The sequence below is a fragment of the Vigna radiata genome, chromosome 5 (genome assembly GCF_000741045.1).
Source record: "Vigna radiata var. radiata cultivar VC1973A chromosome 5, Vradiata_ver6, whole genome shotgun sequence".
NCBI classification, from domain to species: domain Eukaryota; kingdom Viridiplantae; phylum Streptophyta; class Magnoliopsida; order Fabales; family Fabaceae; genus Vigna; species Vigna radiata.
In genome coordinates, this window is record NC_028355.1 from 15,829,233 (window position 1) to 15,853,874 (window position 24,642).

Below are 24,642 nucleotides of genomic sequence, written 5' to 3' on the forward strand. Positions count from 1 at the left end.
TTAAAAGAAATTGCGTTTATTTAATAATAACTTTTAAAATCTAAGATAATCTTGATTAATCGTGTTACCTGTATCATAATTTTCCACTTAATTTTTAAATAAATTACACATACACACACATTATGACATAATAATTAAAAAAAGATAAATTAAAAGTTATAAATGTTTTGTTAAAACTAGTTGAAAAACATGACTGGTATAAAAATTCATTCTCAAATTCAATTTGCACGTTAAGGGTGGAAGTAAAAATTCATTTAAAGTAATTAGTAATTTTAGTTTACCTAAGCATAAATAGTAAATAGTCCTGCACAAGTATAAAAGAACTTGCCATGTTTAGAAAATCATACAACTAATTACTAGTTGCTAAGTCATAAGAATCGATCATTTCACCATAAGAAAATTTATCAAAAAAAATATACAACCCATTTTTTAATTTAGAAATTGCACACGATTTTAGATTAAAAGCAATAGGACTAGAGATTTATGTGCCGAGACAATTTCAAAAAGGAAAAAACACGATTGAGGATAAACAGCACACATCGATATCTCGTTCTTTGAATTTGCAAATCACAACCAAACATATTCACGGAAATAAAATTCAGACATAATTCTTAGGAATAACGTTCTGTATTGAGTGCCAGAATCACATCAGTTCAACTTAGTTAAAGCACAAAATAAGGTGTGGCGGGATATGGAGTGAGGTTCAATTAAAATCGGCGAGAAAAAACATAAGCCAGGCTCTCAGACGTGGAGGGAGATTATGTTTAAGGTTTTAAACTACATACGGAAACATTTGAATAGTAATATTTACAATGTCAAACTCTGTTGAAATCAATTGATATTTACAATGTCAAACTCTTCTAAATCAATTGATTTGTGGTGCAAAGAAATTGATTTTGAAATCAGAGGCGTCAAGTAAATTGCAGCGGAACAAGAGTTAAATTACTAACTACATCACAACTTTGCTCCAAGCAGCAAGGGCAAATCAGAGAAGCTTCGATATAACATGGCAAGAAGTCCAGAATGCTTTAGTTGCGGCCGTAATAATAACAGGGTTTTGATATATCCTGTAAAGAATTTCAAATGCAAAAATGAAACTATCAGCCTAATAAAAGAGAACAAAATTAACTGAGAATGACTTTCTTGTTATACCAGATGTAAAAAAAAACTATGATAACTAGAAAGATGACACACAAGGCATCTTAAACGTATGCTATTACGTACAGCAGGTAAATAGAAGGGCAAAATATGTTAAGATTATTAATGCAAGTCATTCCTTAATTATGAAAAAAGGATGGGGTTGGAGTAACCACCTACCCTATGGCCGTAGCACCCCACGATGCAACGTTATAAATAACTTTGCTCCCATCCCAAGCCTTTCGTAGCTTTCCCTTTTTCTTTTTCACTGAAAATGTCTTGCTAAGCGCTAACAGAACAAACAAACCTTAAATAGTCAGAAATTATTTACCATTGTTTTAGCTAACTTACAATGAACTTGTCTCAATAAGATCATAGAAAGTTATCTCAATATGATAAAGGGTTATTTCTTGCTTATCACACATACATATGGAAGAATAACACTAGTACGGTATATACTAAGAAGAATGCTAACAAACTCACCGTCCTGGAGTTGAATAGGTGTTAAATCCTACAAAGAGCAAAGAAATCAATGAGAGAACAAAGAAATTTCAAATGCATTAGGTAGAATATGTTGACTGCAACTGATTGTAGATGGGTTTCATAAAACAACAATATTCACAGCCAAAGAAGAGAAAGACATTCCCTATTACAAAATCCAAGTTATTGTAGCCCAACACATGAATAAGAAGGGCTACAAAGAAGCAGACTATGGAAAAGGCCTGTAAAATAAGTAATTGAGACTTTTCGAGCACTGTCTAGCGAAATAGTTAATGGCAAGTTGCAACTTATTTCCTCAACATTAAACAGAACTAAGCGGACAGACATCCTTTTGGAGAAACAGTCATTATATAAACTTAAACTTCTCAGTTAAATATTAAAAGTACAAAAGGAAATAGAAATATGTGAAATGCCAAAAAGTCCTCATTGTTTAGTATGACGACATGTAGCAAATCTCTGCAAAGTCAAATACATGCCAATTCAGAAAAGTAAAAAAATTGCAATTAGTATAGTTCAAAATTGGTGTGATTTGACAATATACGAATGAATTGCTTGACTTTGCGATTCTGATAACAGAAAATGGAGGTTTCTCGGTCAGGTTGCAACAGATTAAATGAGGTTTCAAACCCAACAGGAGAAGCATGCCTATTCTAGCTTCCTCGCTATTTATTTTAGCATAAAAAAAAGTTCACATGAAGTATTTTATTTAACATACATCTTCACTGTATCCGTATCCATTATTTTTTAAATGTTTTCCATTCCCATTTCACATAAACATAATCGACTTGACATGGTTTGTACACGTTTCTGCACAACATGAAAGGTAACACATATACAAAAGAGAATTTTAAAGATGATCTGAAAAGAAAATTCCCCTAAAGCTTTCGAGAGACATATAAATCATTTCCCCCAATTGGAATTTGCATATTTGGAGGTATAAGCAGATGCAGCAAAGAAAAAAGTCCAGTGCACATTGAAGTTTGGAGCAAAAGAAAAGGATTCTCACATTTTTCAAGGGGAAAGCAAAAAAACACGTACACACAGTATAGAGCAACTGAACAACAAGTACACACATATCACATACCTTAGTCTGCTTAATTGATAGCAAATATGCAGCCATGAAGCATGCGATGCCCTCGACTACATCCTCTTGTCTAACAAGTACATAATCTTCTTGGTCTAAGTCATCACGTTGGCCTTCCCAGAGATCATTTTCACCAATCAAATCCCAAGAATTACCTTCTTCTGCCACAACCAAGCACTTTTTTTCTTTTATTATCATTCTAAATTTGAAACAATGGAGAGAAAGCATTGATTACTTTAAATCACCAAAATGCAGAAGATACCATATATATTCTGCGAAACTGATGCCTGAGCACACTCCAACTTTTGAAGAAAGGCAGGGCATTCAACTCTTGATTTGAGCATATTACGTAACTGCATTGAGACACATGAGCTATGGTGTTAGGAAGAATAATCAGCTCTGTTATATCCATAACTACCCATATTAAGGTAGTGCTAAAATCATACTATTAACAATTATTCCGTACCAATATCTTAAAGTCTGTAATGAAGAATTTTTAAAACAAAACTTATACGCAAGTCTTTAGTCGCTTTTGGCGTTACTCTAGTAAAAATTAGAGTTCCACCTTTGTAACTCAGGTAATAAAGGTTTACCTTCTGTCATGAGAAATACCTATAGAAGTGTATCTAAGTTTTTGTCCCAACTTTTTTTTTCTATTTTAAAATACTAAAAAACTAATTTTATTAACTGTCCTTTTGACCCCGTATAAACACTACTACCAAAGCATCCATGATCAAATCAAAGTCCCAAGCAACACAACACAACACGGACTAGAAAATCCACAATGATAAATCGCTTGTATCACTAAAACAGTATTAGTAAATACATGTAAATTCGACAACACAAATTTTTGTCATGAATGCTGTCAACAGCAGAAGAGTGATATTGATATGCCATGTCATATCGGAAGATAAGAAAAATAAAAATTCCGTACAAACCAAAACCCTAGAAGGGAAAGACGAACTACCTGGTCGGCAAGAGGATCGGTAGACGCAATGGCCTCAGCTTCGCTGTCAGCCACACAATCCTCTTCTTCGACTTCAGAAGAAGCAGAAGATGAAGGAGAAGCAGCGTTGATCAATTCAAGAGCTCTCTGACACTGCAAGAGCACAGCCTCAAGGGTCTTCCTCTTCACGCGAAGCGGGTCCGGGTCCGGATCCGCCGAAGCTTTGAGATCCATATGCGTAGTTTAATGAAGAGAGAGAGGGAGAAATACAGATTGTTGATTGGTATCCATGGAATTTACATTAAATGCTTCCAAACACAGTCTTTGCTTTGGATTCGTTGTGCTGTGTTTTAGGAGGCGGCGACCACGACGGTGACGAACACAACGGCGAGAGATGGCGACGGAGTTTAGGGCCGTGTTTGGTTTATCAATGAAACCAAAGAAGAGATTCCATTGGAATACAAATACAACACAATTCTACGAAGATGGGTTTCGTGTACTCCAATTGTTCCGTCTACTCATTGCGTTACAACAACAACAACTGTTTTTCTAATATCTAGCTTTTTAACTTTTATACATTTATTCTTATTGTTTATTTTATTCGGTTTTATTTTTATATTCAATTGATTTTTTTGTTCCTTCGTCAACAAAATAGTTAGTAAATAAATATTCACCATTTTATTTTACAAATAATATAAAGATGGTAAAGAATTACATTATTGTGGTTTTAAAAGTTGAAAATTTTGAAAGGTTTTTTTTTTTTTTAACAATGTTTGAAAAAACTTGATTAAATAATTATTGATAGAAACCTATAGGAAAAAAATAAGTTTTTTTAAGAATTCGAAGTTTATAGCGTTATTGTTCATGTTTATTTGTATTATTTTTTTAAAGTAACATTTATTGGAAATTCTTTTTTAATTAACTTTCCCACAAAAGTTTTTAAGGAAGTGAGAATTTAACTTTTCAAATTGATCTGTTAACATGATAAAATCATTAAGTTACTCTCATTATATGATATGTAATAAAAATATATGTTGAAAACATTATGTTATTCTCTAATTTTCATATTAATTAAACAAATTAAAATAAACTCTATTAGACTAAATTGAATTAAATTATATAAATAATTTAATTTATTACGAATGGACATCATATTTTGAATATATTTTTGAATCTCATAGTTATACTTTGTTCAAACAATTTTATTTATAAATAATTCAGTTTCTAAAAACTAAATTATACGAAATTATTATAACAACTTTTAAATAATTCAACACATTTCAAATATTTTCTACCACTCCACTAACTAATTAATTAAAAATTGTTATTTATTATTTTAAATAATTATTGTGAAATCAATACGTCAATCAAATGCTATAATAACAATATATTCTTCAAATTCTATTAGACCATTGGACCTGGTTGAAATATTACCTATGGATTGATTTAGTTTAAACTTTGATGAAAATGTTTTCAAAATTAAACTGACTTATTAATTGAGTTTTCATTTTCTTTCAAGATTGAATCAAACAGACCTGTAAATATGTTTTCAAAAAGGTACTGTATATTTAAGAAATAGAAACGGCGTGTATAAAAGAAAACATTACCCTTTTTAATAGCTTCTTAAAAATTCTGTTTAATTATAAAATTTTAAAAAATTATTGACTTTATTTAAAAATCTCACACATGAAAATCCAACATTGCTGTTCTTATTAAGTTTAAGTTAGTGTAATTTATTTATATACCGGTAAAAAATAATAACAAAAAATAATGAAATTATAATTATAAAAAGAAAATTTACAATTTAATTGTAAATAGTTTTATTTATTTTATTGATGATTCTTATTTCTTTAATTTTAAAAATGATTAAATTAAAAATAAATAGTTAAATTAATAAGTGTTAAATTTAAAATAAAAGAAACACTTAAAAAGTAAAATTAAAAAAGAAATGTGGCCATAAAAAAGTAATGATATTTATATATAGATATAAATAATTATTTATTTTAAGTATTTAATAATTTCTTTTTAAGTTATTAATATATTAAACAGTTGTAAGGTTGAGTAGAAAAAATTAGTGAGAAAAGACATCTTGTTAAGTAATTCTTAATTCTTTATCTTTATGCAATTGATAAAATAATAAATAATAAAATGTAATAATGATATAGATAAATTCATATCTTAAAGATAACAAATTTAATAATAAACTTTAATGATAATAATAATTTTTAATCACACGAACAATCTGTTTTACAATTTCATTTTTTTAACACTCCCTCCAAATAAATTACTTGTAAAATTTTATAAATTTTCTTTTTATTTTTTTATTTATTTCACACTATCTTTTTCTCAATCAAAATAATATAAGTTTCACCTTTTTTTTTCATCAAATATATTCTCAAATGTATCATTTTGTTTTCAATCTAGGTTACTATCAATACTGATTTCCTGATCATGGGTCCATGTAATTCCTTATACTTTAATATTTACTAATAGTGTTTTCACAAATAAATTCACGAAGAAAATATTTATATTATCTGCTAAGTATTATTTATATTAAATAATTTATAATTGGTTCAATGTAAAACATTTATATTTTTAGATAGTCTAATATCGAAATCCCAGCATCCAAACATTATTTATTTAGTTGAAATCCTAACTATGAAGAGAAAACACAAGTCTACATAAAATAAAATGAAGGAGTGGTTGTGACACGTGAAAATCTTATAATGGAAATACGAAAATAAAATAAAAAAAGGAAAAGGTTTCTTTAACAATTCTTAGATAACTTTTCTACAACGTGGTAGTTTCTGATTGGTTTATTTCAAATATTTTGTTTAGAATAAATTCAAACAGATCAATAAAATAGTGACATTTATTTTATTATTAAAAAATTATTAAAAAAAATTGTTAAAATATGCGAGACAAAGGTCGAAATGACCAAATAATGATTTGTCATTGGAGCTTATGTATGATTTCCATTCATTTGGTTCGTGTTTTAAGGTTAAAGTGTCCATGTGTTATAGATTAGAAGACTCGTTCGCCATTGAAGATTTTGGTCTTTGATTAACCACCCAAACATTTCTCGCCTAACTTTCCATTTGGAGAAGAGAGAGAAACACAAAACCAAAGACAAAGAAAGATCCAAATACTATTTTCACTTTCACGCTTTTTCTTTCTTGTTTTTTTTCCCTCCAACACCTCTTAAGATGTTCTCCTTCTTCACACTTTGTTGCGTTTGATTGATTTCAAAGCCAGGTATGTTGCATTGTTCATCCAAATCAATGTTTTTTCTTACACTTTTTCAGTTGCTAATGTTAATGTTAATGTTAACGTTAATGCATGTGATAATCATCAAACTGCATTGTCATTTGATGAATGTGAATGCAGGGTCTGATTAATTGAATGTGGTGATTTCTGCTAGGTAAGCATCTTGGATATACTTCTGTGATTTTGGGATCACAGATATGGCCAACACAAATGCAGAATTGTCTCAGGTGAAGGGTTTTTTAATTAATTATTATTAATATCCTTTAACGCATGGAACTTTTTGTGTTTTTAATATATTTTTCACTTGTTGGTTTTGAATTAACTAAAGAACGAAGATTGTTGTGCCTCAAAAAATGAACTTTTAGATACGTATGTGTCATTATATCTATATGTGAATGGAGAAAAAGACATGTAATAATAACTTTTTCCTGTTGTAGGGAAATGGTGGTGCTTCTTATTCTTATTCCCAACCTGGGTCACAAGAGCATCAACAACGTTCTCAAGGTGGCACTGGCAATATGGTAATAATTGTCCTTTGCAAACATGTGATTTTGTCGGAATTTGGATCAACTCAACATTTTCTTGCTTAATTGAAGCATGATTTGACAATATTAATTTTTCTCCATGTTCATCACCCTTTACATGGGTAAGCTTTGTTGTGACAATCATTCTTCTCAAGACTTTTGTTTTATCACAGTTCAAGAATATTGTATTTTTAAGCTTACCCAGGTGATAAAATGCACAAAAAATTGAAAAAAATAAATAAAATCATTGTTGAATTTAGCTACTTTGCAGTGAATAAAGTTTTCATGTTCATGTTATCCTTCTGTTAAGCTTCTGTAATTTCTTCTTTTGCAGATTTTCAAGAGTGGACCACTTTTCATTTCATCCAAAGGTATGCTTTTCTCTATTAACTTGCATATTTTCTTTTAAGAAGGTAAGCACTTATCTCTAGTTAACAATTTTGTTAGGCTTGAGAGCATTTTGGATGTAACTGTAGCATGTTTTTATCAAAGTTTTATATAGTTTTTTTTATCATAAAGGGGGAATTCGTATAGTAAATGGAAGGGGATAGCTAATTATCCCAAGAAATGAGAAAATAAATGTTACAACATCACTATTTTTCCTTTTAGGCCTTTACAAGTAGCATTAGCATTTTTTTTTCTCTGATGGCTCCTCTTTAAATTCTTCCAAATTTGAATTTTCGTATTGAAATAAAATTTATAATATTATTGAAATAAAAAAAATCTAGATAATGAGGAGTTTGTGATCTTATTATGATGTAGCATGTATTTCTTAATGTATAGGAATTGGATGGACATCTTGGAAGAAAAGATGGTTTATTTTAACACAAACTTCACTTGTTTTCTTCAGGAGTGATCCAGTAAGTAATTTCTTTAGCATCTGCTTTATTCACGTGGTTCAATTGATTGCGGGATTCATTCAATTTTAGAACAAATGCTTTAGTTTTGGGTTTAGTTTTTCAAGTTTAAGTTACTTTGAGTAAGAGTATATCAGTAGATAATGGAAGTAATTATATTTATTATCAAACTCATCATTATCTTATAAGAGTCATAATATTTTACAATTATTCATGAAGGAAAATGGTGATCATACTTTTTACATACTGATTTGGCATGATATTGAATTTTTTATGGATATATGGTATCCTCCCACTTGAGGCACTATTCCATTATTAATTGTTCTGATTAGGCATAAATCATAATAGAATTGCCTTGCACTTGAAATTGATATCTATTGTGATAACAAGAAACTAGAAATGATAAGTAATGTTAATTAACTATGTATAAAGCTATACTTTCAAACTTTCTTGCTTATACATTTTGGTTAGGATTTTGAACTTGTTGCGTTGGAAAAAATGGATTCTTTATATCATTTCATCATAAATAGTTTAAAGTGAGTCGTGTGAAATCAAAATAAACTTTATAGATATAACCACACATGCGAACTAACATGTTTATTAAGATTTCTTTTGTTTCTAAACTTGTTATCATATTCATATTTGTGATTTTTGCTCTGCAGAATGCAATCCCTCAAAAGGGAAATGAAGTTAATTTGACCCTTGGAGGCATTGACCTCAACAATTCAGGCAGGTTGGCTTGTTTTTCACATCTACACATTTGTAATTTTTGTTTAATCTTTTATGTTTGTACTGTCAAAATAGCAGCATTGTAAAGTTTCGTGACCTCCTGCAACTTTTCTTGTAAAATTTTGTAGTGTTGTTATCAAAGCAGATAAGAAACTTTTGACTGTGCAATTTCCTGATGTTCATGATGGAAGAGCATTCACACTTAAGGTGCTTTATTTTCCTTTTTTTCATTAGAAAGATAGCTTATGTGATGCTCTGGTTTTTGTTTCTCTTCAATTTTATATGTTCTCTATATGCATGATATGTATGACCAGTATTGATTCAACACAGACAAAAAGATAAACTCAGACAAAGAATGTTGGTGTTGTAGGCTGAAACCATGGAGGATTTATACGAGTGGAAGACTGCACTTGAGAATGCTTTAGCACTGGCACCTAGTGCTACCAATGGAACGGAGCAAAATGGTATCTCCAGGAACAAACAGACTGATTCAATTGATATTTCTGTGAACCAGTGTATGCTCTTGTTAAATTGTGCTTTACAAATGCATTTTGCCACAGAGTTCATACCCCGTGGCTCATAAACTAAAAATGTCGTTCAAAATCTATATACAATGATTTAATAAACAGTTTTATTATCATCACGTAAATGTTTATTACAACAACTATTGTGAAGTAAGTTTGTTGCCTTTCGTATTTGATCCTTGACATGAATGAACATTACACATATATCTCTACAGTGATAGTGGTAATGGTATCTGATTGAGTCTTTTCTTTCTGTCATTTGGGTTGCTTCTATAATATATATAGAGTTTCTTGGTTGCGAATTTTTATGTGATAATACTTATGCTTAATACAGCAAAAGACTATAACTTCTAATTCTTTTATATGATTTTCCTGCACTTCTATAGTGAAGGATAGAGAACCAGCTAAATCTACTGTTATTGGTCGACCAATTTTACTTGCTTTGGAGGATGTTGATGGAACGCCATCATTCTTGGAGAAAGCCCTAACATTCATAGAAGAGCATGGTGGGTTTTCTTTCTCTCTTTATTTGGCTTTATGTATATGTATGTGTACAGAAAATATATTAGGTGACAACTTAAAAGTAGTGCAAGTTAATTATTTTTCTTGAGCCATTGCCAAGACAAAGTAGTGCTTCTGTTATTGGTAAAAGGTTAATGTGTTTCATATGATGAATCTAATGAATGTTATAATATAGGAGCAAATGTGGAAGGAATCTTGCGACAAGCAGCTGATGTTGATGAGGTTGAACGTCGAGTTCGGGAATATGAACAAGGTTTGTGTTTTGTTTTTTTTTTTTTGTTCATGGCTAATCTTTTAACTGCATATTCTCACATGTTTAGCTAATAAGAGCTTCAATTATATTTCAGGCTTTGTCAAATGAGTACTTTAAGTAATATGTTGAGCGTTGAATACGAAGAAGAGAACTCCTTATCATATATGTAAACTAATAAAAAACTACTCATTTAGCTAAATTTTCTTCAACATTTTCACAAGCATTTAATATGCATGGGTCTATCTTTCAAAAATAATACTATGGATGAAAATTATGAAGTTCTGCAGTTTTCCCTTTTTCTTGGTCAAAATGACTCATAAGATCTCATACTCTTGGCTATGACACATGGTTGCAGGAAGAGTTGAATTTTCTCCAGATGAGGATGCACATGTTATTGGAGACTGTATTAAGGTATTTTCATGGTAAACCAAAGTGATGATTCCTTGTTAGTAATACATTATTGTTATTATTTCTTATTTCTATAATTTTTTAGCATGTACTTCGCGAATTACCATCGTCTCCAGTCCCCGCATCTTGTTGCAAAGCACTGTTAGAATCTTGTCGTAAGTCTTATCTTGTTCTTCCATCTTTTCTTCGTTTTGGTCTTCCCATTGTTTATGTTGTAAAGTTTATTTCCTATAATTGTTCAAATGAAAAGTTTTTCATTGAAATTTGACAATCTATTCAAAAGAAGAAGTAAGGTCTTCATTGTTTAATTTTATTCAGAAAATATCGCAATAATTTTATTTTTTTAATTTTATAGATACCATGATGAAGTTTAATTATATTTCATTATTTGAAATTGCCGCAATAATTAGGAACTGAGCGTGGTAGTAGGGTTGCTGCTATGCGTGAAGCAATAAACGACACTTTCCCAGAACCAAATCGCCGCTTATTGCAAAGGTGTTTGATTGATAACTTTATATTTTTTTCATTTAATTTCGTTTTATTTACAACCCAATTACTTGCTTCTTCTTTTTGTGATCTCGTATGCTTAATTTTAAGGTTTATAATATGAGTACTCTTACTATTTAGTTATTAGTTTAATCATCGAGTTATTATTGTTGATTTGGTATAGTCTTGTGCAGTCAAAAACCTACTAAATTGCAAAAGTTAATGAGTCAAATATCTACGTTGAATTCATGATCTATGATAAAGTCGGTTAAACAAAAAGTACAAGCATGCTTGTAGTAAACATGCCTTTTAAATGTTTGATTATTGTCCAAAAAGCACGGCAACACATCCAGGTTAATCTGCAAATTGAATATAATTATTCAAGTTTACTCGGACTTGGGGCCATATGCCCACCTCTAGTATTGAATACCCTTAGTCTATTTTTCTGGTCATGTTTTGGTAAGGTAAGTTATTGATTTCATTCTTGTACAGAATACTCATGATGATGCAAAGTGTGGCTTCACGCAAAGCTGTGAATAGAATGAGCTCCTCAGCTGTGGCAGCTTGCATGGCGCCTTTACTTCTTCGACCCCTTTTGGCCGGAGAATGTGAAATTGAAAATGATTTTGATGTAGGTGGTGATGGTTCTATTCAACTTTTACAAGCTGCTGCTGCAGCAAACCATGCTCAAGCAATTTGTATAACCTTATTAGAAGAATATAACAACATATTTGGGGTAATTATGCTTTTCTTTTTTTTTTCATGGCTTCCATATACAAATTATGAAACTGTGTCGTATTCATATGCTCCGTTGAATCATTCTTAGACGTTTTATGCTTGCATGTTGATTGAACTTGCCTCTGGTACAATTTTGTTCTTCTAGTTCAGCAGTAGAGCATTGCTTACTTATTGGTTGAATTCCTTTTCATTAGAGAATACATGACATGAAATATTTCTGCAAATATTTCAATATTCATGCAGTTGACTCCGCCTAATGAGCTAATGCTTGATTATTGTTGCTATTTTCTCTTCACATTGCTAAGTTCTTAGTGTTCTAACAGGGAGGTTCCATGTCCCCTGACATATACACTGACTCAGATGAAGTGAGTGGATCTGAGAGTGAGGACGAGGCAACTGATGATGAGGTGTCTTATGATGATGATGAAGAGTATGATGATGAAGAAGATGATGAAGAATCAGTACATGATAGTGAAGGAGAAGATGATCTTGTCAGTGAATCGTACAGTGGAACTGAAGATTCAGAGGCCGATTATGAGGTTCAAACCTGATTTTATTTATTTCGCGATCACTGAAAAAGTATTTATGTTCAAAATTCTTTCGGGACTTTTCTAGTTATTTGGTACTATTTCGTTCAAACGAATCTATGATTAGACAAGAAGTGACATGGTTATCATTAATTATTATATAAATGCAAAAAAGATAAACTAAAAGAAGTATTTGTACTGAATTTCTTAATTCCTAGAAGGAAAGATATGTAATCTCTTTGGCCTATTGACATAGCATAGTAATTAATTTACCTTAGATCTTTCCACAATTTCTTCTTTCAATGTTCACTTCCTACCTTCATTCGGGCCCCAACCCCAGCTCTAAAACTACTTCAATATCCTTGATTTTTATTTGAACTGATTTTATAATGTTGATGTGTTCATTGAGCATCCCAACACTTTCGTCCAAGACTCTTACATGGCTGCATTCACTGTTATGTGGAGATCTAGGAGGAGAGAGGAAGGACGAAAATTCTTATTTAATTGTTTTTGGTAATGAACAGGAGCATGACCATGCTAGTTCAAGTTCGAAATCCTCAGTTTTGACTGAAAAATCTAAAGCCACTCGAAAGTTATCATCAAAGTCACTAGAAGTCTCACCGCCTCAACAAAAAGATATCAAAAGCTCTGAACATCTCACGAGTCCAAAGAAGACTGACTACGGTGATCGGTCCAATAAGCGTGTTGATAAAGTTGGAAATGCTATTGATGAAACTGCATTGCAAAATTTAAATTCTCCTGGCCCTGCTATAAAGAAATCCAACACCATGTCCAATGGCCCAGCACCTCGTCATCGCACCACATTGGGGCGCACCTCAGTAAGTAAATCTTTAAAAATTGGTGCTATGATATTTTTTTTATTTGCCAGTTATGTCTTTGGCACTAGCCTTAAGTCGGTTAAATTTTTTTTTCTTTTAATTTTAAATTTTTTGAGTTAATTTAGTTAGTGATTTCTCTATTTTTTTGCATTCTGCGCAGGCAAGGAAGAATCTTTCCATGGAATCCATTGATATTTCTATAGAAGACGAGTAAGTAATTGACATCTATCAATTGTATGCGATTATCTTGCTCTTATATTGTTTCTATTTTATCTAATTTGTAGTCTATATATGCATCCCTCAACTACGCAATTGAAGGATCAAACGCTCCTACCTAACTGATTTATCACATATTTGTATGCTTGAATTTATGTCAACAAGAATCTAGTATTATATCCATACGGAAGGATCAAAATCCGTTAGTTTGTTTTCATTCTTATGTTAAAAACCAGGAAAGTTGAGTTGGCAAGAAAAAATTCCTTCTTCTGACTGTCTTTCTGCGTCCAAATCTTTAATGTTAGAGAGACCTCGTCCATTATTTCTGGAAGTTTACTGCCTCTTAAATATAAATTCAGAGAAAGCTAATCTTAGAGGTTCTAAATGTTTACCATAACTTTCTGTTAACACCTTGATTTAAGGAGGAGCATAGAGTGGGCATGTCTGTCGTTAGTTTCTTCATGTTTTTGTATGACTGATTTATGTTTCTAACGGTAGGGATGAAATTGAAAGGCTTGAAGCTGCCAGGTCAGAATTACAAACTCAAATTGCAGAGCAGGTATGTTCTTGAACTCCTTTCTGGATCAGATTGTTAAATATGTACGGATTTTTTTCAAGTTAATTGATGAGTTTGGGTTGCCCTTGTAGGTGAAGGCAAATGCAGAGCTGCAATCTCAAGTGGATAATCAAAAGAAAGCCTTGGACGAGCGTCGTCTTTCTCTTGAGCAGGAAGTATGTGCATTATGAGACAAGTTACCGTCTCCCTTCATGCAAATAAATTGAGATTTTGTTTTCTAAATTTTCTTTTCGCAGGTTGCTAGACTACATGAACAGTTGAACAAGGAAAAGAATTCTCGGGCAGCTCTCGAGGTAGGATTCTTATGATTTACCCAATATTGGTGAAAAGTTTTGTCAAATTCAGTCAAAGACGGTTTGAGTTTTGACCATGCAACTCTTTCATATCTGAATCTTATACAGAACAAAACAGAGCTTGAGGAATTAGCACTGGTAGAAGCAGATCTTGCCAGTTTAGAGTGGAAGGTTGGGGAACTTGTGGCTAGGCTTAATGCACAACTTGAAAGGAATCTTGGGACTACTTCTGAGTTCTCGAATCAACCACGACAGATGTCAAATCAGGAAAGAAGATTGTATGTTTATCCTTACTCTTATGTTTGATATTGCATTTCTTCTTCTTCTTCTTCTTCTTTAACAATCTCGAACACCTAATTGCTTCAATGTTTATACGACTTTTTTTGTTTCGCACGACTGTGTGGAAGTCCTTTTGGCTTTTGACTGTTCTAATTGCTTGGTTTTTGTTTCCACTTAACTGTTTCTTTTTCCATAGAAATTGTATGGATAATTAAATTTTACTTGTACTAGCAGAAAATACAAGGCAGATGCTGAAGCAGCCGCTGCCTCAACACAATCTGATAGATCAATAAGTAAGGTAAATCTACAGTAACGATGTAGGATTTATTCCAAAGTATCTGCCACATGCAGAAATTTCGATCTTTAAGAGCAATATTGCAGGGAGAGTCCATAAACCCATAGTTAAGTATATGATTGATACTTTCAAAACCAAAAGTAACTCAATAATATAATAAAAAAGGCTCAGGTCTTGTTTTGTCTTTCTATACTGTCATAGGAAATCAATACCCCAACATGCTTTATCTGGTTACCCGTTTGAACTCCATAGAACGTTTTGTCTTTCTCCCGAACATATTTATTTATGGTGTTTATAGTTGCTTGCCAGACCACAATTGCATCTTTCTTACGTTGTTACCTCTAAGCTTTTCTCGTTTTAAAGCCAAAGACGATCTTTCATTTATTTTTCATGTGGCTTTATACTAGAAATAAAGTATATTTGCTAAAAACGATGATAGTAACTTGCATTTTATCATTTCTTAAACCAAGGGTACGGTAATGGCCCAACAACAGGACACTCATACTGTCGGAGCAGAAAGTGATACTGAACGAAAGCCAGAATCAACACCTTTACCAAACAAACACCCACCAAGTAGCTCCAAGCGATCAAGTTCAAAGGGCGAGGTATGTTTCGTAAACTTGATCTAGTTCCAGCGATCTAGTTTTGATCTAGTTCAAGTAGCTCTAACATTTTCTTCTATGTTATCGTTACTACTACCAAATACCCCTCATCCATCCAAAAGTCAACAAAAATGACAAGTCTATCAAGTTTCAAGCTCCAATTCTAACAAATTAATCAGATATGACATTTTTCATGGACAGAACGTAATAACTTTTTATCCATGTTATTTTCTCTTCCAGCATCATGTTCACTTCTATAACATTTAGTTATTTAATGCAAGGTAAAATTTGAGTTTTAATGGAAGATAGTTACCTACCTTTTAGCCTCTTAACTAAATAGTTTCTCATGTATTTCACTGGGATAAACCTTGATACTGCAAATTAATAGGACTAGAGATAGACTAGATAGACTTATTTATTCAAAATGCTTTCACAACAGGGAGGAAATTCCACTCCTTCTGCACTCACAAAACTGACAACCAGACTGAACCTTTTGAAGGTGGCCCGAAATCAGATTGCAAATGAACTCCAAAACTTGGATAAAGGGCGAGACTCAAGTCGCTCGTCACACAATGCGGAAAAAGGAAAAGGGTCTGAGCGTCATCAAACACTGCCATCACCCAAAACATATGGAGGGTCTGAAGCTCACTCTGTGCCAAACCAAGAAAAAGGTAAGGGGTCAGAATCATCAGACAAAGGATCAAGCAAAGGAAAATTATCTCAACACAGTTCATCAGACAAACTTAAAAAATCAGACAGTCATCCAGCCCACCACACTGATGGATGGAATCAACAAGCAAAACACTTGGAAAGAGGAAGGTCAGATGGCCATCAGATATATAATGTGGACAAAGGCCGGTGATTGTAAGGCCAATAAGTCTTCTTTTCTTCCAAAACAAAATCCACATGCATTCAGTGTTATTGTTCTCCATGTTGGGATTTGCTTATGTCTTTCAACAATGTTTTGTGTGATTTATAAAATACAGTGAGAAGACTCTCTTTGATAAGATTGTCACATGATCCCTCCTTATTCAAACGAGAGAAGCATTCATTTTCTCCCAAAAGCACCGTGTGCAAGGCATAGTTAAACCTTTCCCGTGACATAAGCGAGACTGTTAGTAACCTAGCATGCTGATTTTTACTTGCTCACTGAGCAGCATGATGATTTGCATTTACATTATCGTATTTGTATCTGCAATAACGTTTGAGTTGTTTGGCATAAGCTGGTAAAGCACTAGGCAGATAAACTTGGTCCCAATTCCTTTGTTATACCAAATTTTTTAATTCGGAACTTGTCTACATATAATCGGATTCAATGATTCTCTTAAGAAGGAATATGAATATACAGTTCCAAAACCTCAATAACTAATCATTAAATAAAAAGAAGCAAAGGTTACAAATGGTTCGTCATCATCTGAATATGCATCTCAATCAATGAATGAATATTGAATAGGAAGTGAATATCAAAAATCAAAACTCCTTGAGCAGCTTCCTGACTTGTTCGAGGGTGACAAAGAGCACGACGGTAAAAGGACCCTGCCTTGAGATTGTAGGGATGAAACCCTTATAAAGGGCAAGAGGTCCTTCAGCCCTAACAGTCTTCATAGCACAATCGAAGGCCCCATTGTAAGCCTCAACCTTCATGTTCATCACCCTTGTCTTTATAACATCAATAGGATTCGACGCAACAGAAGCCACAAAACCCGCCGCAAAACTCGCAGCTACGTGGGTCCCTAGCCCATCCTCCATCCACCCGTGTCCGAGGATAGTTTCCTTAAACTGGTCGTACGACGCCAACTGAGACGCCGTCACGATCATCGCGCGGTTCACTGTGAGCGCTGAGCCACGCCACAGGCTGCCAACCCCCTCCTGGTTGCTCATGCGCCGTATCGCGTCGAACACACCCTTGTAGTTGCGCCGCTCAGCCGCCGGAGCCCGCCCATCTGCCTGCATTCGCACCATGGCCACGTCGGCGGGGTTCCCCACGGCTGCGCCGATCCCTCCGGCGATCAGGCCCGCCGTTATCTTTCGCGAGAGGGGCATGGTGCCCTGCTCGGGGTCGGTCCAATGGCGCTTGAGCACGTCGTAGAGGCCCATACGGGTGGTGGAGTACAGCGTCTGACGGAGCATTGTGGCGGAAACGCCGGAAAAGAGCGCGGCGACGCCCTCCGACTGGACGATTCGGACGCCGACTGATATAGGACCGGAAGGAGGCGGAGGCGGCATTGGAGTGGACGCGTGAAACGCAAACGCGGGGCGGAGGTTGTGCGTTTCTTGAAGCTGCATGCGAACTTTGATGAGGTCGAGTGGGTGGGTGGAGCAACCTGCAACGATGGAAGCAACGCCACCTTCAAAAAACCCTTTTACAGTCATGCTGAGTTGGAGAGAAAGTAGTAATGTAGTATATATGAAGCGTATGATCGAAAGTAGCAGAGGAAGAGGAAGAAGAAGAAGAAATGAAAGTGTTTTCGATTTTGGTGTGGAATGAAGAAAGGGTTTGAAGAAGATTATATAGTAGTCGGGTTATCTGAGCGCGTAAGAGAGTCAAAGAGGGAGACTGAGAAAGAGACGCGCCGGCACAGTTGGACTCTTTCTTTCACACACCACCCTTCCTTAGGGTATCTGTCTTACAGGTACACTTCTTGGTAAAAAACTTAATAAATCAATCTCATAAATTAAAAATTAAATATATTAAAAATCAAATATCCACAAAACTATGAAAATATTATTTTTACACCTAATCAATTTTTACATAAACTTTATATTTACTATTTTTCTTTCTCTATAAATACAAAAAACAAATTTTTAATGATGAAAATAAACATATATTTTTAATAGGTATAAGTGGAGTTAAAAAAACATTTTCCAACAAGGAGACCTACAACATTCAAATTTCAATAGACTTTTATTAATAAAAAAGTCCAGCATATTTTAAAAAATTGAGATTTGAAAAGAGCTTTTAAAAACCTTCTTAGATTCTAAAAATACTTCTATGATTTAAATTCTTAATTTGAACTTTCAAATATTTTAAAATGCGGACCACTATTATTTGAAACGATTTTATCAAACTATATTACCATGTATTTAGAAAAAAAATTATAGTTACTTTGTTACGATAAAATGCTACCAAGTTACGTGAATATAAAAAGGATTATAAAATAATAACATTAGCATACTAATTACATACTTAATTAGAAAATATAATATTAATTACAGTAAGCAAAAAGTATTGTAAAAAATAAGTAGAAAAACCAGGGTCTTTCTAAAATTTCAATAATGTTAAAATATATTTTGTTATTCTTTGAAAAAATTTGTGATTTTTATAATTGAATCCGTTATGACGTTAGCGATTTCTTACTAGTTAGATAAACGAATTCATATACTTAATTCAAAACTCGACTAAATCCGATCAAAAACTACTAAACAATAATAAAATAATTCTATTTAATTTTTGATATTTTATTAGTTAAGTGTGTATTTATGAAATATTAAATTTTTAAAAATTTCAACCTTAACGATACAATATATTTTTTAAATATTCTAAAAACAAATATTTTTTAATTACAAATTTTATAAAAATAAAAAAATAGGTTTAATTGCTTCTTTTGTCCCCAGTTTGGTTGAAGTGTGTCAAATTCGTCTCCTTTTTAGAAAAATGTCAATTTTGTCCTCATATAGAAAAAATTTGTGTCAATCAAGTCATCTCCGTTAAAAATCATTGATTTCAAAACTCACTTCATCCGCTGCAAAATCAAGGATCGGACCCATGAAGTGATTATTATTCAAAACTCACTTTAAGTTTTTAACACTATTAGTTTGTTTTTAACGGAGATGACTTGATTGACACAAATTTTTTCTATATGGGGATGAAATTGACATTTTTCTAAAAGGGGAACGAATTTGACACACTCAACCAAACTGGGGACAAAAGAAGCAATTAAACCAAATAAAAAATAAAACAAACATCTATAACTTTTCTCTAAATTTTCTTAGTCTTCTTATTAAGATTATGATCTGATTCTTCATTTCTTTGAATGTTTAAACCGACTTTAGGACTTTTGGTATACAGAACAATGCAACCAACCAATTAAATTTGCGATTAAAGAAAATTCTTCTTTTACTTTATTTTTTGAGTTAATATTTGGTTTCCTCACATCTAACCTTTTAATGCTTGCATGTAATTACTCTTTTATGATTGTGAAGATATATTCAAATTATTAATCTAAGTTTTGTTTGTATAGTTAGAACTACTTGTGAGAATTAAATCTTGTGGAACATTAGTTATTGTGTGTGATTTGTGTATTTAAGGTACGGAAAGCTAATACATTATAATAATGTTTAAATTGTTGTGATAGAACTATGATGTATTGTTTGAATTGGTGTAAAATTTGAATGATTGGACTAATATATTTATATGGTATAAAATTGTTGGTAGAGATTGATTGTTTTAAAAACTGTTTGAGTTAGTTAATCTATATTATAATCTAGTAATTGTGAGTTTGATATATCATAGGGACCAAGTGATAATGTCTTAGGTGTTCTTAAGCCACAAAACAGAAGTTTTAACTTAAAAATAACTAAAACAACTCATATAGTACCTAGGTAGCCTAACATATTAGACTTCGCGTTTGTAGACTATGCAAACTTGGACTAGTGAAATCAACTACTAATGGTCTTGGTCACTGTACAAGTGAGTCCCTCGATGAATGAATTTGATTTTTTAAAATTCTAGAGAGGTGGGTGAATTTTTTAGGAATTTACTTTTACTACTCACTTTTTGGGTGAGCCATGACATCAATGAAAAAAATGTTATTTCTAAAAAATAAGGCTTTAATTATGTGAGTTCCCTAAATGAATCATACTAATCGTTGAATGAATGAAAGAGTACAAGGCATTGAGCAAAAGTAACCAGTTTAAGGCTTAAAACTTTTATTTGATTTCTTTTTAGTTAATGTTTATGTAAATAATTGAGATGAAGTATGCGATGAATGAATGATTTTTGTGAATGAATGAAGGTATAATGACTTTCAGGAGGAAGTACTATACTAAGTCAAAGCATACGATATATTAAACAGGGATTTGATGAGATTATCCTTATTGTTCAAGTATCCAACTCACACAGAGAAATAATTGTGAGAATCGAGGGAGATTCCTACAATATAGTGCTTTTGTATTAAACATGATTGAACCACGCAGGTATAAGGAATTTACCCTCTTATATTTGAGGAAGACTTGTGTCCTAATTTATTTGCTTTGAAGGAGCATGAGATAGTATGATAGTCACTTGTTTTCTGAAAGTAGAGTAAAGTGTTTAAGTCTTGAGAGCCATATGAGCTCATCCAATTTGATTCTGGTTTATATCGGTATTGGTGGGGACATGTGTTATGTAGCCATTTAATTATTGTTAATTATAATTGATTGGTTATGATTATGAAGATTTCTTTTATGAGTCTATGTATATTTGTGTGTATTTGTTTGCGTTTTTGTTTGTATGTGTGTTTATGCATGTTTTTGGGTTTGTGTGTATTTGTTTTTCTCCCACTCAATGTGTGTATGTGAGAGAGCATGTATGTGTGTGTATGTGTTTATGTTTGTTAGTGTCTATATGTATGCATTTGTGTATCTGTATTTGTGAATGTGTGCCTTTGTCTTTGTATGTGTATCTGTATTTGTGAATGTGTGCCTTTATCTTTGTATGTGTGTTTGTTTGTGTCTGTGTGTCTATACTTGCGTCTGTATTTATGTGATTGTGTATGTGTATTTGTGTGGTTGAATTCATATATATATGCCTTTATGTATATGTCTTTATGTATATGTCTATGTATTTATGTTTGTGTGTCTATATGTGTACGTATCTATTTGTCTATGCTTACATGTTTATGTTCATTATATGTTTGTTTTTACTTTAAAATCAAATATGTAATGTTGTAATTAATAGTATAATAATAGTAATCATGCTTAAATCCAAACTTTTTTTATTAATTTAATAATCAATTTTTTATGATAAATTTTTTATGATAAATTTTAATTTAATGCACACCTTAATTAGACTAAATTCAAACAACACCCGTGAAAAAAAAATTTAAATAATAATAACATTTCAGTTGCATTTGAATTCACATATATGTTTATAAGATTTACTAATTTACTATTTACATTTTATATGAGAAATAAATTAAAAATTAAGTTAAAAGTATAACAAAATAAACCTCGTCATTTTGACACCAAAAATATAACAAAATTAAGTTGAAAGTATAACAAAAGTATACTTGTTCGGTTCAATACACATGTATTAAAGAATATTGTCTAATAAGTGTCAATGAACCTCGTCATTTTAACACCAAACAAAATACATTTATCAAAACAAATATTCGCATATTAACGATAATAATTTTAAATCTCGACAATTTTATTATATCATGTGTTATTATTATTTAGAGTACGGTATCACATTATTATTTCAATTATTACTTATTTGATGTAAGTATTTATTTTATTGATATTATTTGATATCACATTATTGTTTTATAAAATGGGTTAAAAAAATTGATAAATACACTTACATCTATACTCGTTCTCTTGTCGAGAAGATCCAAATTCTCACTTGAGTGTTAAAGTCTTTTACAAGTAAATATTTTTGCAAGTCTTTTACAACCACATTAGTATACTATAAAAATGTCAAATTGGTCTTTTTCTTTTATGTATGTTAATGTGGTTTTCTATTTCGATAAATTTGAGGTAATTAAGTCTGTTAATATTGTGGTAATAACATTAGATAGATATTTCATGTGAGTTGATGAGTTCTTTTTTTAATTTTTTATTTTAATCCTTTTTAAAAAATAAAAATTTATCTAGTGATTATGTAATAGTAATAATGTCATGTATAACTGTCCTTCATATATCAATTTTAGTCTAAATTTGATTTTTATGTTTTTATTTTATCTTAATTCGGTTATAATTTTTTAAAATTAAGTTATTTCATCAATCTTCAAATTGAAACTAAATATAACTTTTTTTAAAATGTTATGAAAATATTTTTATTAAAGTTGATATTTTTGTTAAATGTTTTTAACAATATTAAGTTTATTTATATTTAAAATTTACATTAAATTTTATTTAAAATTATTTTCAAATTTTAAATTTATTTTTTTAAAATTGTTATAGAATTGTTTAAAATTATTTTAAAATTTTACATTTGAATTTATAAAATTTCTATTTTTAAACAAACTAAAACATGTATATAAAAATTATTGAATTTTTCACATTTTAAAATATACAATTATTTAAAAGAATTGAAAAAGTTGATAAATTTATTTTATGTATGAAATACAATTGATAAACAAGTTTATCATATTTGTTAGTTGAAATTAATTTTGATTTTTTTTTCTATTAATATTATTTTTTATTAACAACTTTAAAATAATTTTTAATAATATTTAATGTAAAATATAAATTAAATAAACTTATTAAAAGTATTTGTATCATTTATATAAAAGTTAATTTTGATTTTAATCTTGAAAGACAAAATTGTTTGATTTGAAAAGAAATTGAAACAACAAATTAAACTAAGGTAATGGCACTTGTCATGACATGACACGGGAATTGCCACTATTATATCATAATATAATATTATTAGGTGACACAATGTGAATTTGACATGTAATAATATTTTTTAAAATTAAAAATTAAAAATTAAAATAACCACGAAGTGACATGTGTAACTTTTTTAATGTTTGTATACTAGTATAAAAATTATATTTTATGACGTACAAAGATGAACTATGACGTACATAGTTTTGTATGTTATAATAGGTCTACATATTTTATGACGTAGCAAAAATTTACTTTATCTCAACATATTATGACACTATTTCTAAAAGAAATAACTCTAATGAATGTGAACATAGATAATTTTACTCAATATCAATTCGAAACAATTTTCTCCAATTATAACTTATAAAACTATGTACGTCATAGTTCGTTTTTGTACGTCATAAAATATGATTTTTGTACAGTACTCTTAATGGGATAAGATGGCTCGATCACAATTCCACATTTTCCTGATCTGTTGTTACCTAGATTTCTTTCCATTCTGATGTATCCTTCCTCTCCCCAATCAGCACCCCATGAATTCCTCACAATCCAATAATCATGACCATTTTCTGTACCATACTCAACAGCCACAACACCATGATCTAGTGTTGTTCCACATCTTCCAGAGAAGACACCCTGACAAATATGAAATATACTGATTAAAAAATTGTCAACATTGCAAAACCAATTTTGTTTAAAATTGAATAGGGAAAGAGTGGAAGATTTTATGTTCTAATCAAAAGCAAAAAATAAACCACATGTTTTTCACTTAGACTCAAAACTTTGGACTTTGGATCTTCCCATTCTACTTCTTTCTATGCAATAGGCACACCTTCTTTCCCCAGGTCATGAATAAAATCAGATTGGAAACTTACAGATGAATAAAGTTGAAATTCCCTTCTTCCTCCTTCAATAGCAACGCTCACGGGCTGATTTGCAACGGCCTTTTTCAATGCTAACTCATCATAGGAATTAACATCTTCATAAGAATCAATAGAAACAACTTTGACATTTTTCTGCACATTAGCAAAATAAACAAACAAAACAAAGGAACATAAGAATTTGATTGATAACTATGTTTTAGAAGCAATTATTTTCTTAAAAGATCATGTCCAAGTTACTAACCCTATACTGGTCACATGTACCATCAACAACACTGTAATCCTCATCGGAATCGATGCCTCCATTGTTGATGATGAACTCAAATGCATAGTTCATAAGTCCTCCATTGCATCCCATGTTATATCCTGTATCACAACCCACCAATTCTTGTTCTGATAATGAAATCAGTTCGTCAGTCACTATCTTATTAATTCCTTGCACAACACCAATTGCTGAGAATGACCAGTTCCCTACATTAAAGAAAATAGTCATTAAACAAAAATCTCAAACTAACCTTAAAAAATTACAGGTTGTTAAGACAAAGATCACTCAAGAAACTCATT

At 31.4% G+C, this 24,642-nt stretch overlaps 4 protein-coding genes across 7 annotated transcripts in view; 1 reads left to right on the forward strand and 3 right to left on the reverse strand.

Moving 5' to 3' along the window:
• Nucleotides 1-713: 713 nt before the first annotated feature.
• On the reverse strand, nt 714-4,214 carry LOC106759720. 4 transcript variants are annotated; one of them, XM_014643036.2, is made up of 6 exons: nt 3,690-4,214; nt 2,985-3,075; nt 2,723-2,880; nt 1,621-1,648; nt 1,318-1,426; nt 714-1,067 (listed from the first exon to the last, which is right to left on the reverse strand). In XM_014643036.2, exons 1-6 carry the CDS (start codon nt 3,900-3,902, stop codon nt 986-988), a joined length of 681 nt encoding a protein of 226 aa, XP_014498522.1. In that variant the 5' UTR covers nt 3,903-4,214; the 3' UTR covers nt 714-985. The 4 variants fall into 4 exon arrangements, with proteins under 4 accessions (XP_014498522.1, XP_014498521.1, XP_022636468.1 ...); XM_014643035.2 differs by having other exon boundaries at nt 2,723-2,883; XM_014643037.2 differs by having other exon boundaries at nt 931-1,067; nt 1,314-1,426; nt 2,723-2,883.
• A 3,363-nt stretch (nt 4,215-7,577) lies between these two features.
• LOC106760371 (rho GTPase-activating protein REN1) lies at nt 7,578-16,826 on the forward strand. Its single transcript, XM_022780232.1, has 21 exons — nt 7,578-7,581; nt 8,243-8,319; nt 8,979-9,049; nt 9,174-9,252; nt 9,416-9,509; nt 9,956-10,075; nt 10,267-10,344; nt 10,700-10,755; nt 10,838-10,907; nt 11,163-11,247; nt 11,731-11,974; nt 12,300-12,515; nt 13,028-13,342; nt 13,503-13,552; nt 14,057-14,117; nt 14,207-14,290; nt 14,372-14,428; nt 14,537-14,706; nt 14,939-15,005; nt 15,473-15,607; nt 16,044-16,826. Exons 1-21 carry the CDS (start codon nt 7,578-7,580, stop codon nt 16,464-16,466), a joined length of 2,556 nt encoding a protein of 851 aa, XP_022635953.1. The 3' UTR covers nt 16,467-16,826.
• A 121-nt stretch (nt 16,827-16,947) lies between these two features.
• LOC106762779 (mitochondrial uncoupling protein 4-like) lies at nt 16,948-18,244 on the reverse strand. The gene has a single exon (XM_014646843.2). The coding sequence runs from the start codon at nt 17,975-17,977 to the stop codon at nt 17,075-17,077; it is 903 nt and encodes a 300-aa protein (XP_014502329.1). The 5' UTR covers nt 17,978-18,244; the 3' UTR covers nt 16,948-17,074.
• Nucleotides 18,245-23,187: 4,943 nt separating this feature from the next.
• LOC106760372 (cysteine proteinase RD21A-like) overlaps nt 23,188-24,642 on the reverse strand; it is a 2,678-nt gene continuing 1,223 nt past the window's right edge. The window contains exons 2-5 of the mRNA XM_022780233.1: nt 24,323-24,549; nt 24,073-24,213; nt 23,595-23,833; nt 23,188-23,212 (exon numbers count right to left, since the gene is read on the reverse strand). Of these exons, the coding sequence (XP_022635954.1) occupies nt 23,188-23,212; nt 23,595-23,833; nt 24,073-24,213; nt 24,323-24,549 (632 nt within the window). The remainder of the gene's footprint in view (nt 23,213-23,594; nt 23,834-24,072; nt 24,214-24,322; nt 24,550-24,642) is intronic.